The 21,152-nt window shown below is 39.5% G+C and overlaps 1 protein-coding gene across 4 annotated transcripts in view; it reads left to right on the top strand.

Annotated features, from left to right (window-relative positions):
• Window positions 1–21,152, top strand: part of GMDS (GDP-mannose 4,6-dehydratase) — a 693,428-nt gene that overhangs the window by 132,821 nt on the left and 539,455 nt on the right. For all 4 annotated transcript variants that reach the window (XM_032141461.2, XM_032141459.2, XM_058432184.1 and 1 more), the window contains exons 2-4: window positions 8,165–8,209; window positions 15,405–15,492; window positions 17,083–17,192. In XM_032141461.2, coding sequence (XP_031997352.1) covers window positions 8,165–8,209; window positions 15,405–15,492; window positions 17,083–17,192 — 243 coding nt within the window. The remainder of the gene's footprint in view (window positions 1–8,164; window positions 8,210–15,404; window positions 15,493–17,082; window positions 17,193–21,152) is intronic.

Below are 21,152 nucleotides of genomic sequence, written 5' to 3'. Positions count from 1 at the left end.
TCAGTGTGAAGCTCACTGTTAATTTATTATTAACTTCCCTACACACCTGTACAAATCTTTATTAATGTGTTTGGAACCCTGAGTTCTAAAAACTTTCAGCTAGTATATTGTAAACTTGAAAGGAGTTATTCACATCAGCACTGAACTGGCCAGTTAGGCAGATCTTTAAAAGGATTTGATAGGGATATTCTTCTTATATTTCCTGTGTATTTTCCCAATGCTGATTTCATGCTCGTGTGTGGTGATTTATTTTTCCAGGGCACTGTGCCATCTAGTATAGAAGAGGTCAGTGTGGTAGTATTTCATAGCTTTTCTTTCATCCACAAAGCCTTGCCACCTTCTGTCCGTGACTCATGCATCTACTGGCATTCTCTGATAGCAAGAACGTTTTGATTAGCTGGACAGGTTACCTGCTTATTATTCTCGTCCTGTCCACATGTGGGTGGATGTGTGTGAAATCTGGAGGTCCTAGCCAATGTTGAAACATAATCCTATCTAGGCCAGGAAATGCCTGGCTTCCCAGATACTTCTCAGAGCAATAGAGCAGGGACTAAATTTCTTATTTCCTTCCTGTCCGCCTCCATCCCATAACACCTATGGTCCAAATGGGTGTTTGATAGTCATTGTTAATACATTCCGTAGAAGCCATATTTTATGTGAAAATATCTCTAGGCCCATCATTATCCATTCTAACAGTATCCATTATAGAGGGATCGATCCTATTAGTGAAGCAAATTGCCATATAAATAATGTATTACAAGTAGACATAGTTTAAATCATTGTTCTACCTACTAACTATTAGACCCTGAGCTGTTACCTCTCAATTCACCTCAGATTCCTCATCTGTAAAATCGAGATGAAAACAGTACCAACAACATGGGGTTATTGTGAAGAGTTAAAAAGATACTGAATGCAGAGCACTTAGTGCATGCTGGGCATATACCAAGTGCTGTACAAGTGCTCACTATCCTTCTTAGTACTGCTGTCATCATTTGTAGTGATAGTAGGCCATATGAAGATTTTTTTTCTCTGATGGATAAAAACTTCAGTATGAGTGGCAAGAATGGGAGGGAGGGAGGGAGAGGAAAATAGAAGTTCAAACAAAGGGAACTTACGTTAAGAAAAAAAAGGAAAACTAGTGAGATACTGTATTCCTTGGGCATGCTTGTATTCATGTAGTGATGAGCAGGTGGACTCACCCTTGCTGTATCTATATATTATGTACCACCGAGCACACACACAGGCTGTTAATAGATGCCTTTGGATTTACAGATGTTCTTTAACTTACAGTGGGGGTCTGTCCCTATAAATCCTTTGTACGTTGAAAATATCGAAAGTACGTTTTTGATTTACAGTATCTTCAATGTATTATGGGTTTATCTTAGACTCCATTGTAAGTCGAGGAGTGTACTGAATGTGTATCGTTTTCATACCTTCATAGAGTTGAAGAATTGTAGGTGGAACCATCGTAAGTTGGGGACTGGTTGTCCTTTCGAGGCTTTTCCAGCATTTCTGGGACTGTATTTATTGGAGCATGTGTGTGTGTGCTGTTTTTCTCCTAATCATTTAATTAAAAGTTAATCTTTCTATACCTTACCAACAGTTGCTTCCTTTGTACCTGCTTGTTTTAAACCCTTAGTCTCATTTTCCTTATAGAGTTTGCCTAAATTATAGAAAATTATTTTAGTATGTTGAAATTAGTATTATTACACATGTTGGGTTGTGCAAAGATGTGAACTCCTGAGTTCACGTTGTGTTTGCATCCTTCCTTGCTCTAATATTATACTAAGGGTTTACAATAATCATTTGCAATATAAAAGAGACTGAAGATTTGCTAGCCTGCTTCAAAATACCAGTTTTTGAGTGGCTTTCATTGGAGGTGAAAATTAGTCAATTTTATACATGTTCTTGATACTTTTAAGAACAAACCAATTGGTAAAACACAGCCTACTAGAAAAATAGGTAAAGTGTATATATAATTACCTGAAAAAAAAAATTAAGGTCACAAACACCAAAATCTCTGTAGTGTTAATACTAGTCAAAAAATGAAAAAACATGTTTGTACCATTTTTTAAAAACCTATCACATTGAGGAAAGTATTTTTTTTTATTAATCTTTTAGGGCATTTCTTCCCTGTTTGATATTTTTTATATGTAAATCTTTTTTTCTAATCAAACTAATGGACATAACATAACATTGCAATGTATTGAAACTGAGTATGTTTTGGGGGAGAGAATTCTGTGCCATGGTAGACCAATATAAAGGATGATTGAAAGCCTCTGGCCTCCAAAACGTTGATACCTGGTTAGCCTTACACTCATCACCCAATACTAGAAGATATTGTGTCTGGCCACAGAGCGGCTCTCTTTTCTTGATGTGTTTGAGGTGTATGTGCAACCACTGAGCACCTGTTTGCAAGGCGATTGCCCTTGAAAGGAGGGAAGGGGTAGCTATGTAAAGAGTATCTTAGCTGCTGGACATAAGCAATTCTTCATTATTCAGAGGTTATTGATCATGTTGCTGGATTGCAGTGCTTCTCTCTAGCAGGAGGTAAATCAAAGAAAGTGAAAGTTGGTTCTTTGGTGACAGCAGCTTTTATGGGGATATATTTTTCACCATTGAAGACTATAGGAGATGGGAGTTGTTTCTGTTTTAAATATTGATGATATCCTCATTTCCTCTCTACTAATTAGTTAATTATTGCCCTGTTGATAATTATTGGCTCTATTCTTGTTCTTCACGTTGGTAATTCCATTTGTTTTACCTGGTTCTCAATTGTAGTCATTAGTCCAGCCTCTTCATTTTAGATATTTACTTGATATGCTTTAGTGCAAAATTCTGAGGTCTGGGAATCCAGAGACCTGTTTTTCATTTTTATTTTTCGGTTGCAGGTTCTGCTGCTTCCTAACTGTGACTGTACAATAAACATTTACTTGCTTTGAATCTCAATTTCCTGATCTGTAAAATGAGAGGGTTGGATTAATTAATCCCCATGGTCTTTTGAATTTTGTGAGTCTGACAGAGATTTTGTCCAATGATTTGTGTTACAAACATGACCTAGGTATAAATACTTTTCTATTATATTCTGTCACTGTATTCTTCACAGCAGTGGTTAAATCATTGGAAGTTTTCATTCTCATTCAAAACATCATCATTTGTTAATCATTGAAGTGTTCGTATTTTGCTTATTGGAGGTACAGATTACCTTGATATTGTAATTCTGATTAGCTGGGAAGATGCTTTAGGAGTAATTAGACAACATGGAGTTAAAGAACATAAAAAGGCAGTGCAAACGACTGCTTTCTCTTCTTGCAGAAGGGGGTATTCTATTTCCTGATGCTTGAGATGATCTAAACAAAGAGATTCGTTTTATTAGTGGCATGGTTTCTTTAGCCCAGTACCATGACCTTACCCTCTTCAAAGAAGCTGCCACAGGGTGCTTAAGTAGAAACATACAGTATGATTTAGCATGCAGTTCAGAGGGGCCAAGTTCTCACATTGCATATAAGAAAGTTCCCTTTTTGTTTGTCTTTCTGGGCTATTTATTCATGTGTATTGGAAGAGAGGAGAAAAATACTAGTCTTTCTGTGTTGCAGGAAGATGGCTTGCCCTCATGCGTATGGGTTTGGATGGGGTGTGTGTGGGGGGGTGTGGATGTGAGATCAGCCTTTTTTCAGCCATCTGTGGTCATTGAGAGAAGGGAGAGACTTTCTGTGTTTCTTTCAGCTTTTCATAGTTGTGGAATTTTAGGTAGTTGTCATACTGTAGTCAAAACATGATTCTGTGAATTTCTGGAATTGGTCTTTAATTTTTACATAACTCTGTCTGGAACATTTCTGAGTACTTCATGAAAAGTGAGGGTCCATCCCCTCGGAAGAACAGGGTAGGCGTCAGGAACACTGAAACCTGGCCCCGTGGGACCCTGGTGCCCTGCCCTTTGGCCCCAAAGCCAGACCTACAACCACCAGCACTCTAAATCCACCTCCAAACAACACTGAACCACTGCATGGGCAGTGCAAGTGCCCCAAAAACCCAGACCTGGAAAATCTCAGGTGCTGTATCCTTTCTCCCTCCTCTGAGCTCTGGAGTGTTCTAAAATTACATGACTTCTCTGTGTTTGGGTCACTTGATTAAAACTGGAAGCACTGTTTAATCCATAAAACACCCTGTAATGGAAAATGACTAAATCAATTTGGTTTGAAAATGTATCTTTTGTGGTCTTTTATTGTTTTGTTGGGTTTTGACATGTTTTGGTGCTAGGTAGAGGAGTGGGAAGAAGGAGATTATTTTCTACTTCGAAACAATGAGTGGCTAGGATTCTAGTCCTGGCTTTGTCTGTAACTAGTGTGATATTAGAAGAGTTGGCTAACCCCCCTGTGCCTCAGTTACCCGAGATGCCAAATATCTGCCCACCTTCCTAGTTTAGTTCTTGTGAGAGTAGGATGGGCGGCTCACACCTATAATCCCAGCACTTTGAGAGGCCGAGGCAGGTGGATCACCTGAGGTCAGGGATTTGAGAACAGCCTGGCCAACATGGTGAAACCTGTCTCTACTAAAAATACAAAAAATTAGCTGGGTGTGGTGGTGGACACCTATAATCTCAGTTACTCAGGAGGCTGAGGCAGGAGAATCACATGAACCCGTGAGGTGGAGGTTGCAGTGAGCCGAGATTGCGCCATTGCACTCCAGCCTGGGCAACAAGAGTGAAATTTGTCTCAAAAAGAAAAAAAGGAAAATATTTCTGTGTCTTGAAAATGTTAAAGCCATGGTGATTGCTCGAAATAGTATGGCATTTAATATAAAATAGGTACCCTTAATAGCCCATGTGAAAAATTAAAAGGGTCACATTGGGACATTATCTTTAGAATTAAAAAGTTTTCTGTAACAAGGATTGAACCTAGGCAGGACTTTATACCAGATTAATTGTGTTCATACTGAATGAGTTACAGATTTAGTCTATTTGTTCCTTGTTTCAGAGGAGTCAAGTGTCAGAACTTAATGGTAGTTGTAGGTTCTCATTTGCTATGACATTTCAGTCATTAGTCTGATTGGAGCATTCTTTATCAGCCCTGTGCTTCAAGAGGCGGCGGAAACCACCATCCTGTTGGCTTGGCGGACGTCTGCCTGCTCAGATACTGCGTCTCTCCTGGAGTCCCCCAGGGGCCTGGGGAAAGGACAAGGGGGCGGCCAGCTGGGCCCCCTGGGCTGGGGACCAGGAGCCCTCGCTCGGCTCGTTTCCCACTCATTGTGCGGCCCAGGCCCTATCACTCGAGAGGCCTGGCAAGGAAGTGAGGAGGAAGCCGGTGCCACGACTGGTTCAGAATGTTCCAGTGTGGCTGGAAAGTCTGAGAAGCAGCCTGGGTGAGAAGAACAAGACCTTATTGACAGGGTTCAGTCCTGGTCAGGTCTGTTTCACATCAGCTCTCTAAATAATCACAGCTCTTCCCACCTCAGGGATCTCTAGCACGTTTACCTCTGGCTTTTTTTTTTTTTTTTTTTAACATTTAATGTAGCTATGGTAGAACACAAAGCATTCAAACTTTTTATTCCAAGAGAATGAATAGAAGTGTAGTGTTGCCTGCTTCAAAACAATAATAGCCAAACAAAGTCCAAACTTCATACTTTACAGGGCTTTCCAACCTACTGCCAAATTATTATTCTTATTGCAAATATTTTTCTATTAAGCTGTTTTCTCATTGATTGATTTATAGGGATATTGATTATCCTATAATAACATTTTCAATGGTTGTGTAGCCTGACTTGGCTTGTCATGGTCTGAATTGATCAGTGTCATCCAACTTAGATAATGGTCAGTGTCATTATCTGACATATATTTTAGATATGTAAAAACCGTAAGAATTGTAAGAATGGGATTAAAAAAGAATATGCCAAACATTTTCTCTTCTCCACATGAATCTGTAAACTGGAATATTTACCTCAAGAAGTCAGAAGAAAATCTGCTGGAGATTTTAGGCCTGGCATGGTGGCTCACGCCTGAATCTCAGCCTTTGAGAGGCCGAGGCAGGCAGATCACATGAGGTCTAGAGTTCCAGATCAGCCTGGCCAACATGGTGAAAACCCGTCTCTACTAAAAATATGAACATTAGCTGGGGGTGGTGGCACGCACCTGTAATCCCAGCTGTTTGGGAGGCTGAGGCGTGAGAATCGCTTGAACCCGGAGGCAGAGGTTGCAGTGAGCCAAGATAACACCACTGCACTCCGGCCTGGGTGAAAGAGCGAGACTCCATCTTAAAAAAGAAGAAGAAAATCTGCTCCAGGTTTTAATGAACCACAGAATGTGTCCCTTGTATGCTTCGCCTTGTCATTCTGCCTGAATTTATGCACGACTTCTGCATTAATGTAGGAAACACTCACTTGGCAGTCCTTTCATTGTCAGGAGCCATAGGGTGTTTCCAATTCCAGCTTTTGGTCAAGTAATAAGAAAAAGATTTTTTTTTTTTTTTTTTTTTATCCCCTGGACTATCTGGTAGGAGCTTTTGAAGCTCAAAGGGATATTTAAAGCCTATTCAAATTGGAGAAACCGAAGAAAACCCAAACGTCCCCAACCACTTTTGAGGACACGAATTTCCAGTGGTTGGAGCTTCCCATTTTTATCTTTTCATCTGAATGAGATGGATGGGGACCCTCTAGTTGGGCAGAAAGCAGAGGAGCAATTATGGGATCGACTGTAAAATGTTTAACCAATTTATTTTCTGAGAGAGGCTGGTGACTTTTTATAGCACCTCAGCAGTGGTGATTTTTGTACTTTTGACCTACTAAATACTTTAATTATATGTCTTTCATGCTTTCCCTCTAAAAGTGGCACATGAAATATTTTAGGTCAAATGAAGACCCCTACCCAGAAATTTTAAAAAGAATTATTAAGAACCATTTGAGAATCTCTGTATTTTGTCAGACACCTTCATTTTAAGGCAGGAATTAGCTATATGATTTAAGATTAATACATAGGAAATACTTATGATTTTATAAAAAAAAGAGAATATCTTCTTTTTTTTAAAAGTTCGTATGCGTATGCGCATAATAATACAATCTGATCCCCATCCTGCTCCCTGCCACCTTAAAACCCTTTCAAGCCTTCAGTGATTTTCCAGAACCTTTAGGGTTAGTAGCCAGCTGTGGCCGTTGCCTGGAAAGGCCAGCCCTCCAAAGGTACTCACCTTCCTCCGCGTCCCCTGGCCTTCTTTATTCTACCATGGAGTCTTTTCCTCTCCACACTAGCCCTTCCATATCCCCAACCCACCTAGCTCCCATCTTATCCCTTCCCCAGTGATTTTTTTTATTTCCCTCTGGAGACAACGTCTCCCTCTGCCACCCAGGCTGGAGTGCAGTTTTGCAATCATGGCTTACTCCAGCCTCGAACTCCCAGATTCAAGTGATCCTCCCACCTCAGCTTCCCAAGTAGTTGGTACCACAGGCACGAACCACCATGACTGGCTAATTTTTAAAGATGTTTTGGGCTGGGCATGGTGGCTCACACCTGTAATTCAACAGTTTGGGAGGCCAAGGTGGGAAGATCACTTGTGTCCAGGAGTTTGACACCAGCCTGGGCAACATAGTGTGAGACCCCATCTCCACCAATGTTTTGTTTTGTTTTGTTGTAATAGTGCTAAGGTCTCACTGTGTTGCTCAGGCTGTTCTCCAGCTCTTGGATGCAAGTAATCCTCCTGCCTTGACCTCCCAAAGTACCAGGATTATAGGTGTGAGCTACTGTGCCTGACCCCCAGTGATCTTTTTTAATGACCCCCCAGAATTACTAAGATGTCTGCTTTATGTTGCTATGACACCAAGGCATTCTGCCCCCATATTCTGTATGTTTCACACAACTAGTAAGTGGCAAAACCTAAACCCAAATCCATCTGATTCTGGAACTTCATGCTGTCTGTTGATGCATATCGCTTTCCTGGATTTCATTTTCATCCTCTGTCTTCTGTGAAGCTCAAATGAATACTGTTTGTGAAAATGCTTTGTGTATAGTGGAACACCATGTGGCATTTATCGACATTATTAGTGTTATTTTTATTTTAGGTTGCCATTGTCCTTATGTTAGGTAGCCTTTTAAATGCTTTTCTCAAAACTCTTCATCTAGACCACCTTTCTATACCACTATGAGACTGACGTTTTGCAATTTTTTCTTTCTTCCCAGGATGGTTCCTACCTGGCTGAGTTCCTGCTGGAGAAAGGCTATGAGGTGAGTGACTCAATGGGAAGCAGGCGCAGGCTGGTGGGGTTGCTCACATGCGGCGGCCACATGCTTCCTGTGCTGCTGTCCTCTGAGTGTGTTTTCCACTGAAATGCAGATAACAAATCAGAATCCAGGGAAGAATGTGTCTTTGGGCTTGTGAGCCTGCCAACCCATTGTGCTGTTTATCTGCTGGTGAGCACTGGTGGCTCCCCTGCACTTACAGTGTTCAGCTGTGGTGCACACTTCCCACATTCTCCGATAACACAGCAGCCTGTGCAAGCGAAGCTGTAACATGATTCCGGTTAATTTATGATGTAATGTGTTTCATAAGAAAGTCCTACTCACAATGAAGTCACTTAATTCAGAAATTACAGAGAGCAATAAAAACCAAGCTGATCGTTGGCAAACTTGAATGAAAAATTTATACCTGGAGGTTTTCCTTTCTAATAGGCAACCATATATTTTATGGAGCTGAAACTTTTAGGTTTGCTGCTTTTGTCGTTGTCTTCACCGTTTCTCCTTTCCTTAAAAGAAACAATAGTTTTATATATTAATTTTGATGTGCTAAGTGTGTACAACTTAATTTTTTAAAGAACGTTTTTCAGATATATACATGTATATAAATTCATGCTATACAGAAAAAAAGAAACCTTTACAGTGGCTGTATGCTCTGATCTGCTTTATGAATGTTTACATTAATACTTTAGGATTGTCTGTTTATTCTAATTGTTGTGACATGGGGTCTAATGTGGACAAGCCAGTGGACACGGATCTTTAATCGGCTCTTTAGTTGGATTCATTGTTTTAAAAATGTGTAATTGGGGCAAATGGAAACACAACAGGAAAGAATTTGGCATCTAAATGCCAACATTATTTGAAGACAAAAAGTTAATTTTCTTTTAACTCATAATCTGAGAGCCTTGACTTTTAGACTTGAAGAAGTAACAGTAGATGTGTTTAGCACCTCCTGTACCCTGATCTAATAGCTAATGCTACGTTTTGTAATTATATTAAAATAAATGGATTTATGAAAATACATATGTATACGTATGTTCATATGCATAAGTTGCTATAATAATCGAGAAAGAAATGCATATTCTACAGAGCAGAGAGTTTTAGAGTAGGTTATGTGTAGTACAAAGTGTTGGTTTTAGAGACTTATATTTATTCAGGCTAGATTAACCTAAGGCCTTAATATCTATTAAAAGGAATAGCTTGGCAGAGAGACGCCCATACTGTGGTTCAGATATTTGGGACCAGCTGAGATATGTTTGGTGGCTAGAGAGGAATTAGTGATGTTGTTGTGTATTGAGTGAACCTAGAAAATGAGCTAGCTGAGCAGAAATCGCTGCACTTGTGAAGAGTGAGGTGGCATGTCAGAAGTGATGCTCAAAACCACGTGAGTGTTGAGATCCACTCTTGGGGGACAAGGTGGGCTGAGACTGGAGGTGAGGGTGGTGTTAACAGGCAGCGTCTGTGTCTAGTCCAGAGGAGGAGGGAGCACGGCTGTGCGCTGCAGTGATGGTGGACCCAGTGACAGTGACAGGGCGAGTTTGGATGTGTAGATGGCAACCATTCTCAAGCACCTGGTACTGTTAGTGTTACTGGAAAAGGCAGAGAAGCAGATCTCCATTTAGGTGTCCCTTGTTAAGGAACTAGCAGACTTCAGAAGACAAGAAGGATAAGAGATTTGCAAATAGATGTAACAAGAACCTAGGACTGCCTGATAAGCTGCAGATGTTTTTGTGGTATTTGAAATTGTGAGAGCAGATTTTATTCTGATACAAAAAGACAATAGAAGGCCCACTTGGCAAATCATAGTTAATGGGAGGAATTTATCACTGAAACAATGGTTGAGAGAGAAAACAGGTTTAGGAGAGAGATCCGTAAACTGATAGAAGGAAACATGGTTGACACTCTAGCGGGAAAGTACACAGCCACAAAGCATAATCAGAAATTAGTTCTCTTCCTAGTCCAGGGAAAATGTGAGCTCTGCGTATCATGGGACTGTAAGTGTGTTTATCCTTACTGTATTCAATTTTAATAGGCTGCTGTCCTCAATTTTAGGAGATTGGTATAATTGGAGAATAAACCATTAAGAGGAACCTTATGGTGGCACAGGCTTTATGTTTTTATGCTTAGGTCAAAGTAAATGTTAGAGTAATTTTTCAAATTGGCTGCATTGGAAAATTTCCCAAATTATCAGCTGCAGTCCCTGATTATTGAAGGCCATGAGTAAAAGAATAGGGTTAGTAGATTTCATGAATTAGGATGAGAGAGGGACGTCTTTTATTATGTGTGAACTCGGGGTGGGGGGCAGTGGTGGTGGTCAGCATCAGCAATTTTGGATGCTTTCAGTCTTCAGACTCTCAGCCTTTAGTGTGCATCAGAATCACCCAGGCCCTGTTAAGACACAGAAGGCTGGTTCAGGGCTCTGGGAATTGTTTTTTCTAACATGACCCCAGTCAGTGTGACATTGCTTGCCTGGGTACTACAGATGGAGAAACCAGCACAGCTAAAGGTTTAGATGAGATCAGGTGATTGATTGAATCATATGATGAGGTTGAACAAGGTACCACCCTAAGACATTTTAAATCCGTGAGGCCTTGCTTCTCTGGGTTACCATATTATTTTGAATCTAGCCTTTGTATGAGGCATATTACTAAGGTCAGGAACAGCTGGAAACAACCTACTTAGGGATAGCAGAGGACAAACCAGGAACAGATAAACGCTGTGAAGAAGAGGGCTTCATGCTGAGGCTGGTTGTTCTTTCTAGAAAAGAAAGGCACACTGGTTGGTTAGCAGTGGTAAGGCCAGCTGTGCATTTTGAAGCTGGGAAGCATGGGCAGTGTGGAGAGGCCACAGTCACCTGGAGGGGAGCATACGGGAGAGCAGGGCCAGGTTGGTGGGATAGTGATGATGGGTGGTGTAGGCAAAAACAAACCCTGTGTATGGAATTCATGTAGCACAGTCAGACGCACTCCTTTACTTTTTATCCCATCAGAAAAGCAAAATGAAAGTACAAGTAACTTAGCTGGCCTTAAAGCAAAAATAGGCATTTGCAGATGACTTGAAAAGCAATAGCGTATACTAACAGATTGATCAATTATGGTTAATCACTTTGTATCACCTCACGCACATTTAGATTCCTGAAGCCATGGGGCCTCGCCATCAGATGTGGCCTCTGAAGTCCACACGTCTGATCATGCTCTGAATGAACCGTTTGAAGTGAAAAAGTGAAGGCTTACTTCTCACTGAGAAGAGACTGAGTTTAAAAGTTTAAAGTGACAGTTTTTAATGTTGTTTGTTTCTTGAATTTTGCTCAGGATTAAATGTTAAGGACAGCATAAGGAGAATAGATGTAACACTCTTTCATTCTTTATTACCTATAGGTGTCATCTCATAATGAGGAAACCCAAGAATTGCTGGGTTTTACGTACAATCACTCTTTGATTACTCTATACACTTAATTCTACACATTGCCGAAGTGCAGAGGATCATTCTCCTTTATCCCTGTTGACCAGTACAGAGCCAGAGGGGTGGACAAAGTGGTTAGCTCGCTGTGGCAAAGGAGCCTCAGGCTGGGCACTGGACACCTGTGTCTCACTCTTCCTCTGCCACTTGCAGGCTCCGTGACCCTGGGCAAGTCACTTGACCCTTTTGAGACTTAGTTGCCTTTTCTGTAAATGAGGATGATAAGCACACCTATCTCCCGAGGTGGTTGTGAAGATTAGATAAGACAGTATATGGAAAATACTTAGCCCAGTGGAGCTCTGTGGGACTCATGGGCTTATTGATATGGAGGTGGCAGAGTGACATGGGGTCTAATGTGGACAAGCCAGTGGACACGGATCTTTAATCGGCTCTTTAGTTGGATTCATTAATGAGTATTCCTGAGCAGCAGGCATGTTCTGTTGCCTAGGAAGCTGGAGCTGTTTGCATTTCTTCCTGTCATAAGGGAAAATGGAGGATTGACAGAAATGAAGCTTTTTATGAAAGTGCTTTCTAGTTCCGAGTGCGTTTCCAGCACCACTGTTAGCAGATAAACCAACAACACACTTTTGTACCCATTTTGCACTAGGTACAGAGGAAAACCAGAGAAGTAAAGACAATGTTGAACCCTTTAAAAGCTAAAATCTGGGACTATGTGAAATATATTAAATAACTTGGTAACAGCTACAACATAATGTATCAGAACTTAAAGAATAGGTAAATTGTGACATGAAGTATCAGCATAGAAAAGAAATGGATATAAGGATAGTCCCATTGTTATCTCTGGGAGATTTTTTGTTAGAACATGGAGTTGCTATACTTTGTTTCTTCATCTATGAGAATCCTTGAACTATTTTTCTTCTGGGTTGTTATCCCAGAAGCCTTTATACTTTGATTTAAAAAAAAGGCGAAGCTTTTATGGATTTCATTTTGAAACTATACTGTGTGTTGGCAGGGTTGACCAAGTCTGTGTCCTTTAACATTGCCACTTACTAGCTGTGTTATCTCAGGTGACGTCCTCATTCATGGAATGGGACCAGTAATATTATAGTAAGGTGGTTGTGATGATTAAGTGATTTAATACATATAGAGAACGGTGTCTAGTACATGATCATTGCTGTGTAAGTGTTAGCTATTGATATTACTTAAATAATCTATACTTTTCAAAAGGTGAGTGACATTAACCATCCCTGGGAGTCATCCTTGCCTCCAAGAGAAATCTAGACACTAAGAATTTGAAATTCAGTGATAATAATTTTCCATTTTCTTGATCATAATTAATAAATAATAAAGCATTTCTGTTATGTTACCTGATCTGACTGTGGATTTTGAAGTTAAACCAACTTTGTTTTGAATGGAAAGAACTTGAAATTTTCCTTTTTATCACCTTGTTAAGAGGGACATGAAATTTGTCAAAAAACTCATTTTCATTTATTATAAGACCTCAGTGTTTCAGAACTATATTTTGTTTTTGAACTACTATAACTTTGTAATGATTTTGATTAAGTTTATATAAAGCCAAATTCAGCTCTTTTATCTTTTCAATTTGGTTCCTAACTCCTCATATCTTTTTCTCCCAAAATCCTTATAAAAACAAACAAAAAGCTCTACCTACATCCCTTCTGTAAAGAGAAAGCCGCTAATCGCTAATCTCAAATTCTTAACTAGATTATGCAGTTTGCACACATTTTGGCTTGTCTTGAAGTTTGTATTTCACCTGTCTCAGAAGCAGACAGACCCAGCTTTCATTAGTTCTTAGAATAATACCTGCTGTCATGGATTAAGCATTTGGCAGGTCTTTCTTTCCCTGTGTACACATACCAAATGTTGGGAGTTAGAGGAAATTAAAACACTTGATTTAAAAAAAAAAAAGCAACCAGTGCTTAATGCGTGTGATTTTTAATGTGACAGTAAAGTCTTGGTTATGATTGGCTGTGACTTTGTATAGTTGTCTGCATTTTAGATGGAATGCATCAAAATCATTTAATATTTTTGTCAAAGCTTTTTATGTTTATATGTAGTGAATATATATTAATAAATGGCATGTCTGTATATTTTGGGCTGTTGGAATATGTGACTTCCCCAGAATCCAGCAATCTAGAGAAGACAGCCTAAATAACACTATTGTTATTGTTTTCATTGTCAAACTTAAATTACTGTTTTTAGAATATAGACATTCTTTTCTATTTAATAAAACAGAGAATTTCCATCTGAGAAATCTATTTCATAAATAACTTTGATAGTAAACACAAGTTTTGCTATGTATAAGTATATATGTGAAATATATAGTTTTTGTTAAAATTAAGTTTATAGAGCAGTTCAACTTTACAATTAACTAGCAACCTGAAAAATTGGAGATCATGAAGTAGAACAGATAAGCTTAAAATTAGTGTTTTCTCCACGTTTAAATTAAGAAGTGGATATGTGTAGCCAAATCTCAATTTAATACTTCCTAGGGTTGAATGTTTGCCTCCTAAAATGTGAAACCAAGTTTGCTGAGTTCCTTTCCTAAAATATTTTCGTGTTTACCAACTTTCCTTGGTTTCGTTCTTTTGGAAAATAATGTTGATGAGTGCTTTTCTTCCAAAGCAACTAACCGACAGAAATATTAACTGTGGGTGTGTTGTATCCTTCGCAGAAGTCAATTTCTCATGTATGCCATTTAAAATGATGACATTTCTTTCTGTTTGAAAGAAAGTCTTATATTCTTATAATTTACCTCCGTATTTGGAATATTTGAGTCATACCAAGGATTAATTTCGGTTTGAAATAGAAATGATTGAGTTAAAATATAGAAGTATATTCAGCTGCAAATGAACTTTTCAACATAAGAAGGAACACTTCTAAAATAAGTCAAGGATTAAAACTGCCACCAGTAGAACTGGAACTTGGGCAGCTGGTGACATAAGCTGGTGTTAGCATTGGCAGCACAAAGGGAGCAATCTTGACATGAGAAGGAAGTGGGACCAGGTCTGGAACAATTTCTCCTGTGTGTCAGACACAAATAGTCTTTTCTTCAATATCAGGCAAGTATGCATTACATTCCCGTTCTATCAACTTTCCCCCCGCCCCCCACCTATGGTTAAGTCAAGATAAAACAATTTTAAGAATCCTCTCTTCGTTTGAGTTTTCTTTAGGTCTTAAATCGAGTAGTACATAAATGTTGTCTCTTACCCATGCTCTTTAGCTTTCTGACTTTTCTACTTAGCTGCATAGTAACATCTGCTCTCTGATTATGTCTGTGGCTCCAGAAATACATTCAGTAGATGCAAAATGCAGGCTCTGAGGCCACTGAGAAGATGTGATGGCCTTGTGCTCTGTGTTAAGCAGGCCACAAACGCCGTTTTACCGATACGGCTTCAAATGGTCTGTCTTCAGTTTCAAATGGAAAAGATATTTTTGTCAGCAGTTAGGCTGTAAGTGTGTGTGTTTGGAAAAGGAGACATTTGAGTATCTACAACTAAGCATGAAGTCACATAATTACCTGATTACGTTTGTTGAGATTGGCAGTAAAATCACTGGGGAAAGACAGAGGTAGGATGTTGGTAGCTGGTGGACAGTGGTTGGGGAGAAAGTAAGCAGTGGGACTATTTCTAATAATTTAAAATGATGCTTACAAATCATTTTTTTCATAAAGCTAAACATTAGCTAAAGAAGTTGTCTGTTAGTCCTCATTGCACATTTATCTTTCCACACTGTAAAAACTCAGGTCCATGGAATTGTACGGCGGTCCAGTTCATTTAATACGGGTCGAATTGAGCATCTGTATAAGAATCCCCAGGCTCACATTGAAGGAAGTAAGTCATTTTCTTTTTCTGGAATCTCTTTCTATAAGGTGTTTTCAGATGTTCCTATGTTCAGATAAGGTGTTTTCAAATGTCATTTTTTTGTCAAAGCCCAACAAGTCACAATTATTTACCCATGAATTACTGCACTGAATACGATTTACATGCCTTGAAAACCTTCCCTGCTCACTGCCCTAGGCCACAGTATCATGATGGTTTGGCTGTTAGAAGGCTGTGGAGTAGATGGCTTGGTGAGACCAAGGAAGGGCATGTCTTTGATCACCCCTCTGCAGGTGTTCTTATCCCCTCAAGTAAGAGCACTTCCATACGGGCAGTGCACCGACCCGCTTTTTATATTCGGTCCAATTTAATCAATTTAAACAATCTTTGTACACTTAATTATTTTTAAAAATAATTTGTGAAGATAGGCCCAAATAAATGGCAATCAAAACTGTTCTAAATGACTGATCATTGTCAGTATTTGCAATTGTTTTGCTACTTTTGTTAATTTGTCTGTATGTAGCTGTACAGTTTATATAGCACAAGCAGACTGGTTTCTTGTTTGAGCTTATGGCAACTCCTGAGGTGGATAGGGAGACCCAGGGAGCACTTTATAGTTGAGGAAATGGAGACAGAGAGGTTATGAGTTTTCTGAGGTTGCGCACTTTGAAGAAGGCAGAGCTGGCACCAGGACGCAGGGATTTTAACTCCAAGTTCAGCCTGCTTTATGTGGCCAGTTTTTCCACCCAGCAAGGACGATACAGTCAGCTTGTAAACCATATGTGGTTTTGTATTCACCCCTCAACCCCTGCATATCTGAAGGTTTGGGCTACTTGTGTAGATAGTGGCGGCGTCAGGAAGATGATGCCGTTGTCTACAGTAAAAGCCTTTCCACTTTAAGTCATTAAGTGCGTTGTCTTTGAAAATCATTATTATTTTTGTGCAAAGTTCCGAACAGTCCTGCCATTGGATGTAGATATAGATCAATATTACGTAAAAATGGTGAAAAGATCAAGTTAGTAAATCACCCATCCACATGTGTCAAATTCTTATGCTAATGAAGTCAGTGTAAGGATCTGTTTAGATTTAGGAGTTATCCTTCAATCAATTATGTCACCACATCAGGCATTCAGGCAGGGCCTAAGGTTGATGTTTATAAAGTACTTAAAAATTACTAGATAAAAGTATCTAAAGAAAAGAGAGCTGTCTTCATCATCATCAGTGTTAGATTTCTTTAGATGGTATACATGTTATTACAAGGTTTTCTTTTTCCCAATCTCATTCTTGCAGAACACATCTTACAACCACCTGGAGCCCTAAGATATGTTATTGTATAACATGTTCATGATACTGTGCTTTAAAAAAAGTTTTTCTGAGTTTACCACCAAAATCTTTTACAGATGTAGGCACTATGTAGCTATCTTTCTATTGTTTAAGTTAAAGATGACAGTTAGATTCTGCTACTCCAGAACCACCAGTGCAGCATTTCCATTTTGACCCTGGTTTTCAGGCTTTCCAAATATGCATTTCAATTTTGATATTTTAAAAAATTGAGCTTATGTTGCTTTTCTCTATCTAATGGGATGTTTTTGTATCCTGAAGACATGAAGTTGCACTATGGCGATCTCACTGACAGTACCTGCCTTGTGAAGATCATTAATGAAGTAAAGCCCACGGAGATCTACAACCTCGGAGCCCAGAGCCACGTCAAAGTAAGCATTTTCATTAGGATTTCTCTGGCCGTGTTTCTGTGGCGTTCTGTATTTTACTTGTGTCTGCTGCTTCTCAGGACAGTCATATCATCACTGGTCTTAGTCTGCAAGTTGAATTGTCAGTGTTAGTTTATTAATCCTAATTGAAGTACTCATAGATTTTTTAGAAGTCTCTTGTCTGTTATTGAACAATATAATAAAACCTTACCACTAATATTGAAATAGCAGTATTTGTTTATTTTGGGCTGTTCACTGTAGCCATGAGGCCCATGGATGTGATTTCTGCCATTTCAAATAACAGATTGTGAATTAAATGTTTTGTTAAAATGTTGGAAGATGTAACTAAGTAAAACCTTTATATCAATTTTTGGTAGCGGCTAAATTACTGGCTGGGATAATATTTTTGAGTCCCAATAATATGTTAAAATTAGCTGAATTAACTTTGTAATTGTGAATAGTGAAAATCACTGGAAGAAAGCTTTTTAGTCTCCCTTCTCCTCAGTGCGATATAGCCAGTGTGGGTTTTCCCCTCTATTCGCATTGTGGAAGGAATCACAGTAAACATCCCAGGCCCATCCTTAGGGTTCTAGTGATCGGCTTAATTCAAGTTTTCGTTGCTGTGTCTTCCTGCTCACGTGAATAAGTGAAATCTGAAGCCATGGATGGTAGGAGTTCTGTTTAGATACTTGTTCGGACAGGATGGTTAGTGGACCTTAGAAATAAAAGCAACTAACTCTTAAGTTGTAAAAGCCCCCAGAAGTCCAGAAAATCTGTGAGGTTTTTTTTTTTTTGTTGTTTAATGAACAAGTACAGGTATCTTATTTCAGAAAGTTTTTCTTGGGTGATTGGCTATTTTTCTATATCCCCAAGTTTGCACAGAATGGAAGCTAAATGCCTATTATGTATACCTCTGCTTGTTTAAGGAAGAAATCATGAACTAGATAAAATGAAACCAAGTGGAGAACACAGTGAGAGAAACATAGCAATAAACTCAATCTTATAACTGATTGTCAGTCTTCGTTATGCGTATCTCTTTCAAATGTTAACCTTGAAGGATGGCTACATATTGATGAATGAAGATACCTCATATCTGCCTGTGCTGTCTATGAAGAAACATTTTTCTTTTCTTAATCTGTGATGATTCTGTTCTATATCCAGACTTTCACCGAAGTCTGTGAAAGGTATCAGGGTCTTTAGGTTACAGCTTAGCTGTTTTTCTAAATGATTCTCTGTGTGTTTTTTCATTTTGGAAAGTCTCTTATGCATACTGTGCTTGAGATATTACATCCCTTCTTTCCTATGGAGAAGCGGTGACTTTCTATCATTCCAGGAATGAAGACTTTATTTTTCCCTAATTGAAGTAGTCAGTCTATCTTCCACATTATAATTCATCTGGCTGCTTCTTGACCTTCCTGACCAGCCATGAGAGTATCTTCCAGACAAAACAGAATGTTTTGGAATGAACATTCTGTTATTCAGTTTCCTTTAGACTAAAAAGTTTCCTCGGTAATCATAGATAGTTTATCACTTCTAGGAGCTAAAAATTGTAATGAAAGATGCAGAAAATTTTTATAAAGGTTTATTTATAGAAGACCTTCCCCTTGTCATTTAGTATTAAATGGGCTGATTCTTTCCTTTCTTCAAAACATATTTATAGTTCAGAAATATGTTATAGTTGTTTTCTTAGTTGTAGTGATCATGATAGTGTTTTGTTATCACCGTGGTGTGGTTGTACCGTAAGTAATAGAAATCATAGGCTATTGAGTTGATTCCCTCTACATTGCTACACATGTGAAGTTTATCTTTTCTTATGGTATTTTGGATGCTTTTCTTAACGGTTAGTTAATGGGCAGAAATGGTACTCTTAAGTGAGAATTTTGGTTTGTAAGTTCATTTAATCTTCCAACAAATATTTATTGAGTGCCTACCTCATGCAAGGTATCATGCATGGTACAGTACAAAAAGATGTGTCAGATACTCTTCTGCTGTGGGGGTTTCAACTGTAGGAGGGGTGATGGGCACAAATGTCTGATTCTTTAGAGGAGGGTAAGAGAGAACTTGCGTCTGAGGGTCTTACGGATAGTGCATGGTGGAACTGACGCTGGCTCTAGTGTTGAGGTATAGAGAGGACACTTACAGAGTTACGGACATAGTGGGAAACTAATAGTTGAAATGGGGGTAATAATATGAGGCAAAGAGAAAAGTGGGAAAACTTGGGACATGTTTGCAGCATCATGAGCATTCTAGATGAGCTGAGCAGAACCAGTATGAGGAGAAATGTGAGGTAAGGCCAGGTAGGAAGCTGGGCTGTGCCTGGACAGCCTCCCCATGCTTTGAACGGGGGAAGATATATTCAGTGATGACTTTTAGAGGTAAGAGTCTAGAAGTAGGGGTTAAGAAGAGCTAGGAAGTTGCTGGATGAGGATGGTGTCACTAGAAATGGGGGTGGGAGTGAGGAATGAAACAGGATGCCAGGTGGGGCTGATTCCTCTGTGCACTGATGTGGTCACTAGAGAAGAGGGAAGCCCAGGGCTGCAGTGCCCAGGGGACCAGAAGGTCAATAGAACCAGTACTAGAAACCGACATTCAAGGAGGAACTTTGGGAGTGGGGTTGGAGAAATATGTTCCCTTTTGGAAACATTTTACTGGCATTACTTGAAGGACATTCAAGGGAAGCAGGCTGTAAGGTAGCTTCAAATATGCTGTGAGTTTTGAGAGAGATCTAGGGTACAGAGGTGTATATTCAGCTCTTGAGGTCTGAAAGATGCCAAGTAGTAACTGGAGAAAGATGGGTAGACGACTGAAGATTGACTCTTGGAAACATGCTGATAGTGAGAGGGCGGGATGAGGACGAGTAGGGCTGATGAGAGAAGTGGAGGAGGCAGAGGGTGGGACTGTGCCATGGCGGTCAAGAAATTAGGTCAGTGCAAGGAAGAGGGGATGAGGCTAGGAGAATGAGCACCAGGAAAAGTCACCGGCCTTGCCAGTTAGGCCAGCGAGGATTTGTGACATTTTAAAGGAATATTTTAGTGACATGACAGAAGAACTTGGCCAGCGTGCAGGGGGTTTAGAAGTTGAGAGGTTATAAGGGAAATGCAAATTGAATGCGTTTTTTTTTTCCAGTAATTTTTATATAGAGGGACAAGAGAGAATATGATAGATGAAGCTTGTAGCATCATGTGTGGGTTGCCAGGCCTCTCGTCAGAATCGTTGATTCTTTAGGTCTACGGTGGGGTCTTAGAACTTGCGTTTTTAGGATGTGTCCACATGATGCTGTCCCTGATCTGGGAACCTCACTTTGAGAACCCTTGTTCTAGTGTTTCAGGTGTCTTGGTTTATCCATATAGAACATGTTCCTTAAACGCTTTCTTCTTAGATCTTTGCCTTTAATGTATAGGTTTTTGAGTTTGATGTAAAATAATCCTATTACTTACTAGTTAATGACTTAATGAGGTTTTAAAGCCCAAAACTATGTCTGCAGTCAGGAGTTACAAGAATGGAAAGAGAATTTGATATATGTTTATATCAAAGTTCTTGATATTCAGAAACCTCCTTTTCTGAATAGTACATAGTCTGAGATAATAAATACTTCTCAAGTACTTAGTATGAACAGCTTCTCTTAGAATGCCCTTCGAAATCCCTTGTTCCGTACCACTGTTTATGCTGTGATCTGTGGACAGGCTTAGTCATGGCCAGAGCGGGCACGGGGAAGGGGCTTGGGATGATGGCGCCGTGGGATCGCAGACTGCTCACCTGTCAGGTTGCTGGCAGCATGCTGCTGTGTTCCCTCACCTCTCCAGGGCTCTCCACGGTGGGTTGCAGTTGTTTGTTTGTTTTTTCTAGTAGCTTGTTAGGGAAGGAATTAGGATGAAAAAATACATATTTTGTTTCTTACAGTTAATTTCTCTATATTAATCAGCTTTGTAGAATTTATTGTATTCATAGATATATTTAGACAAA

Source organism: Hylobates moloch, unplaced genomic scaffold (assembly GCF_009828535.3).
Source record: "Hylobates moloch isolate HMO894 unplaced genomic scaffold, HMol_V3 SCAFFOLD_20, whole genome shotgun sequence".
Classification (NCBI taxonomy): Eukaryota; Metazoa; Chordata; class Mammalia; order Primates; family Hylobatidae; genus Hylobates; species Hylobates moloch.
The sequence above is the reverse complement of the archived record's forward strand: the minus strand, read 5'-3'. Positions and strand labels throughout refer to the sequence as shown.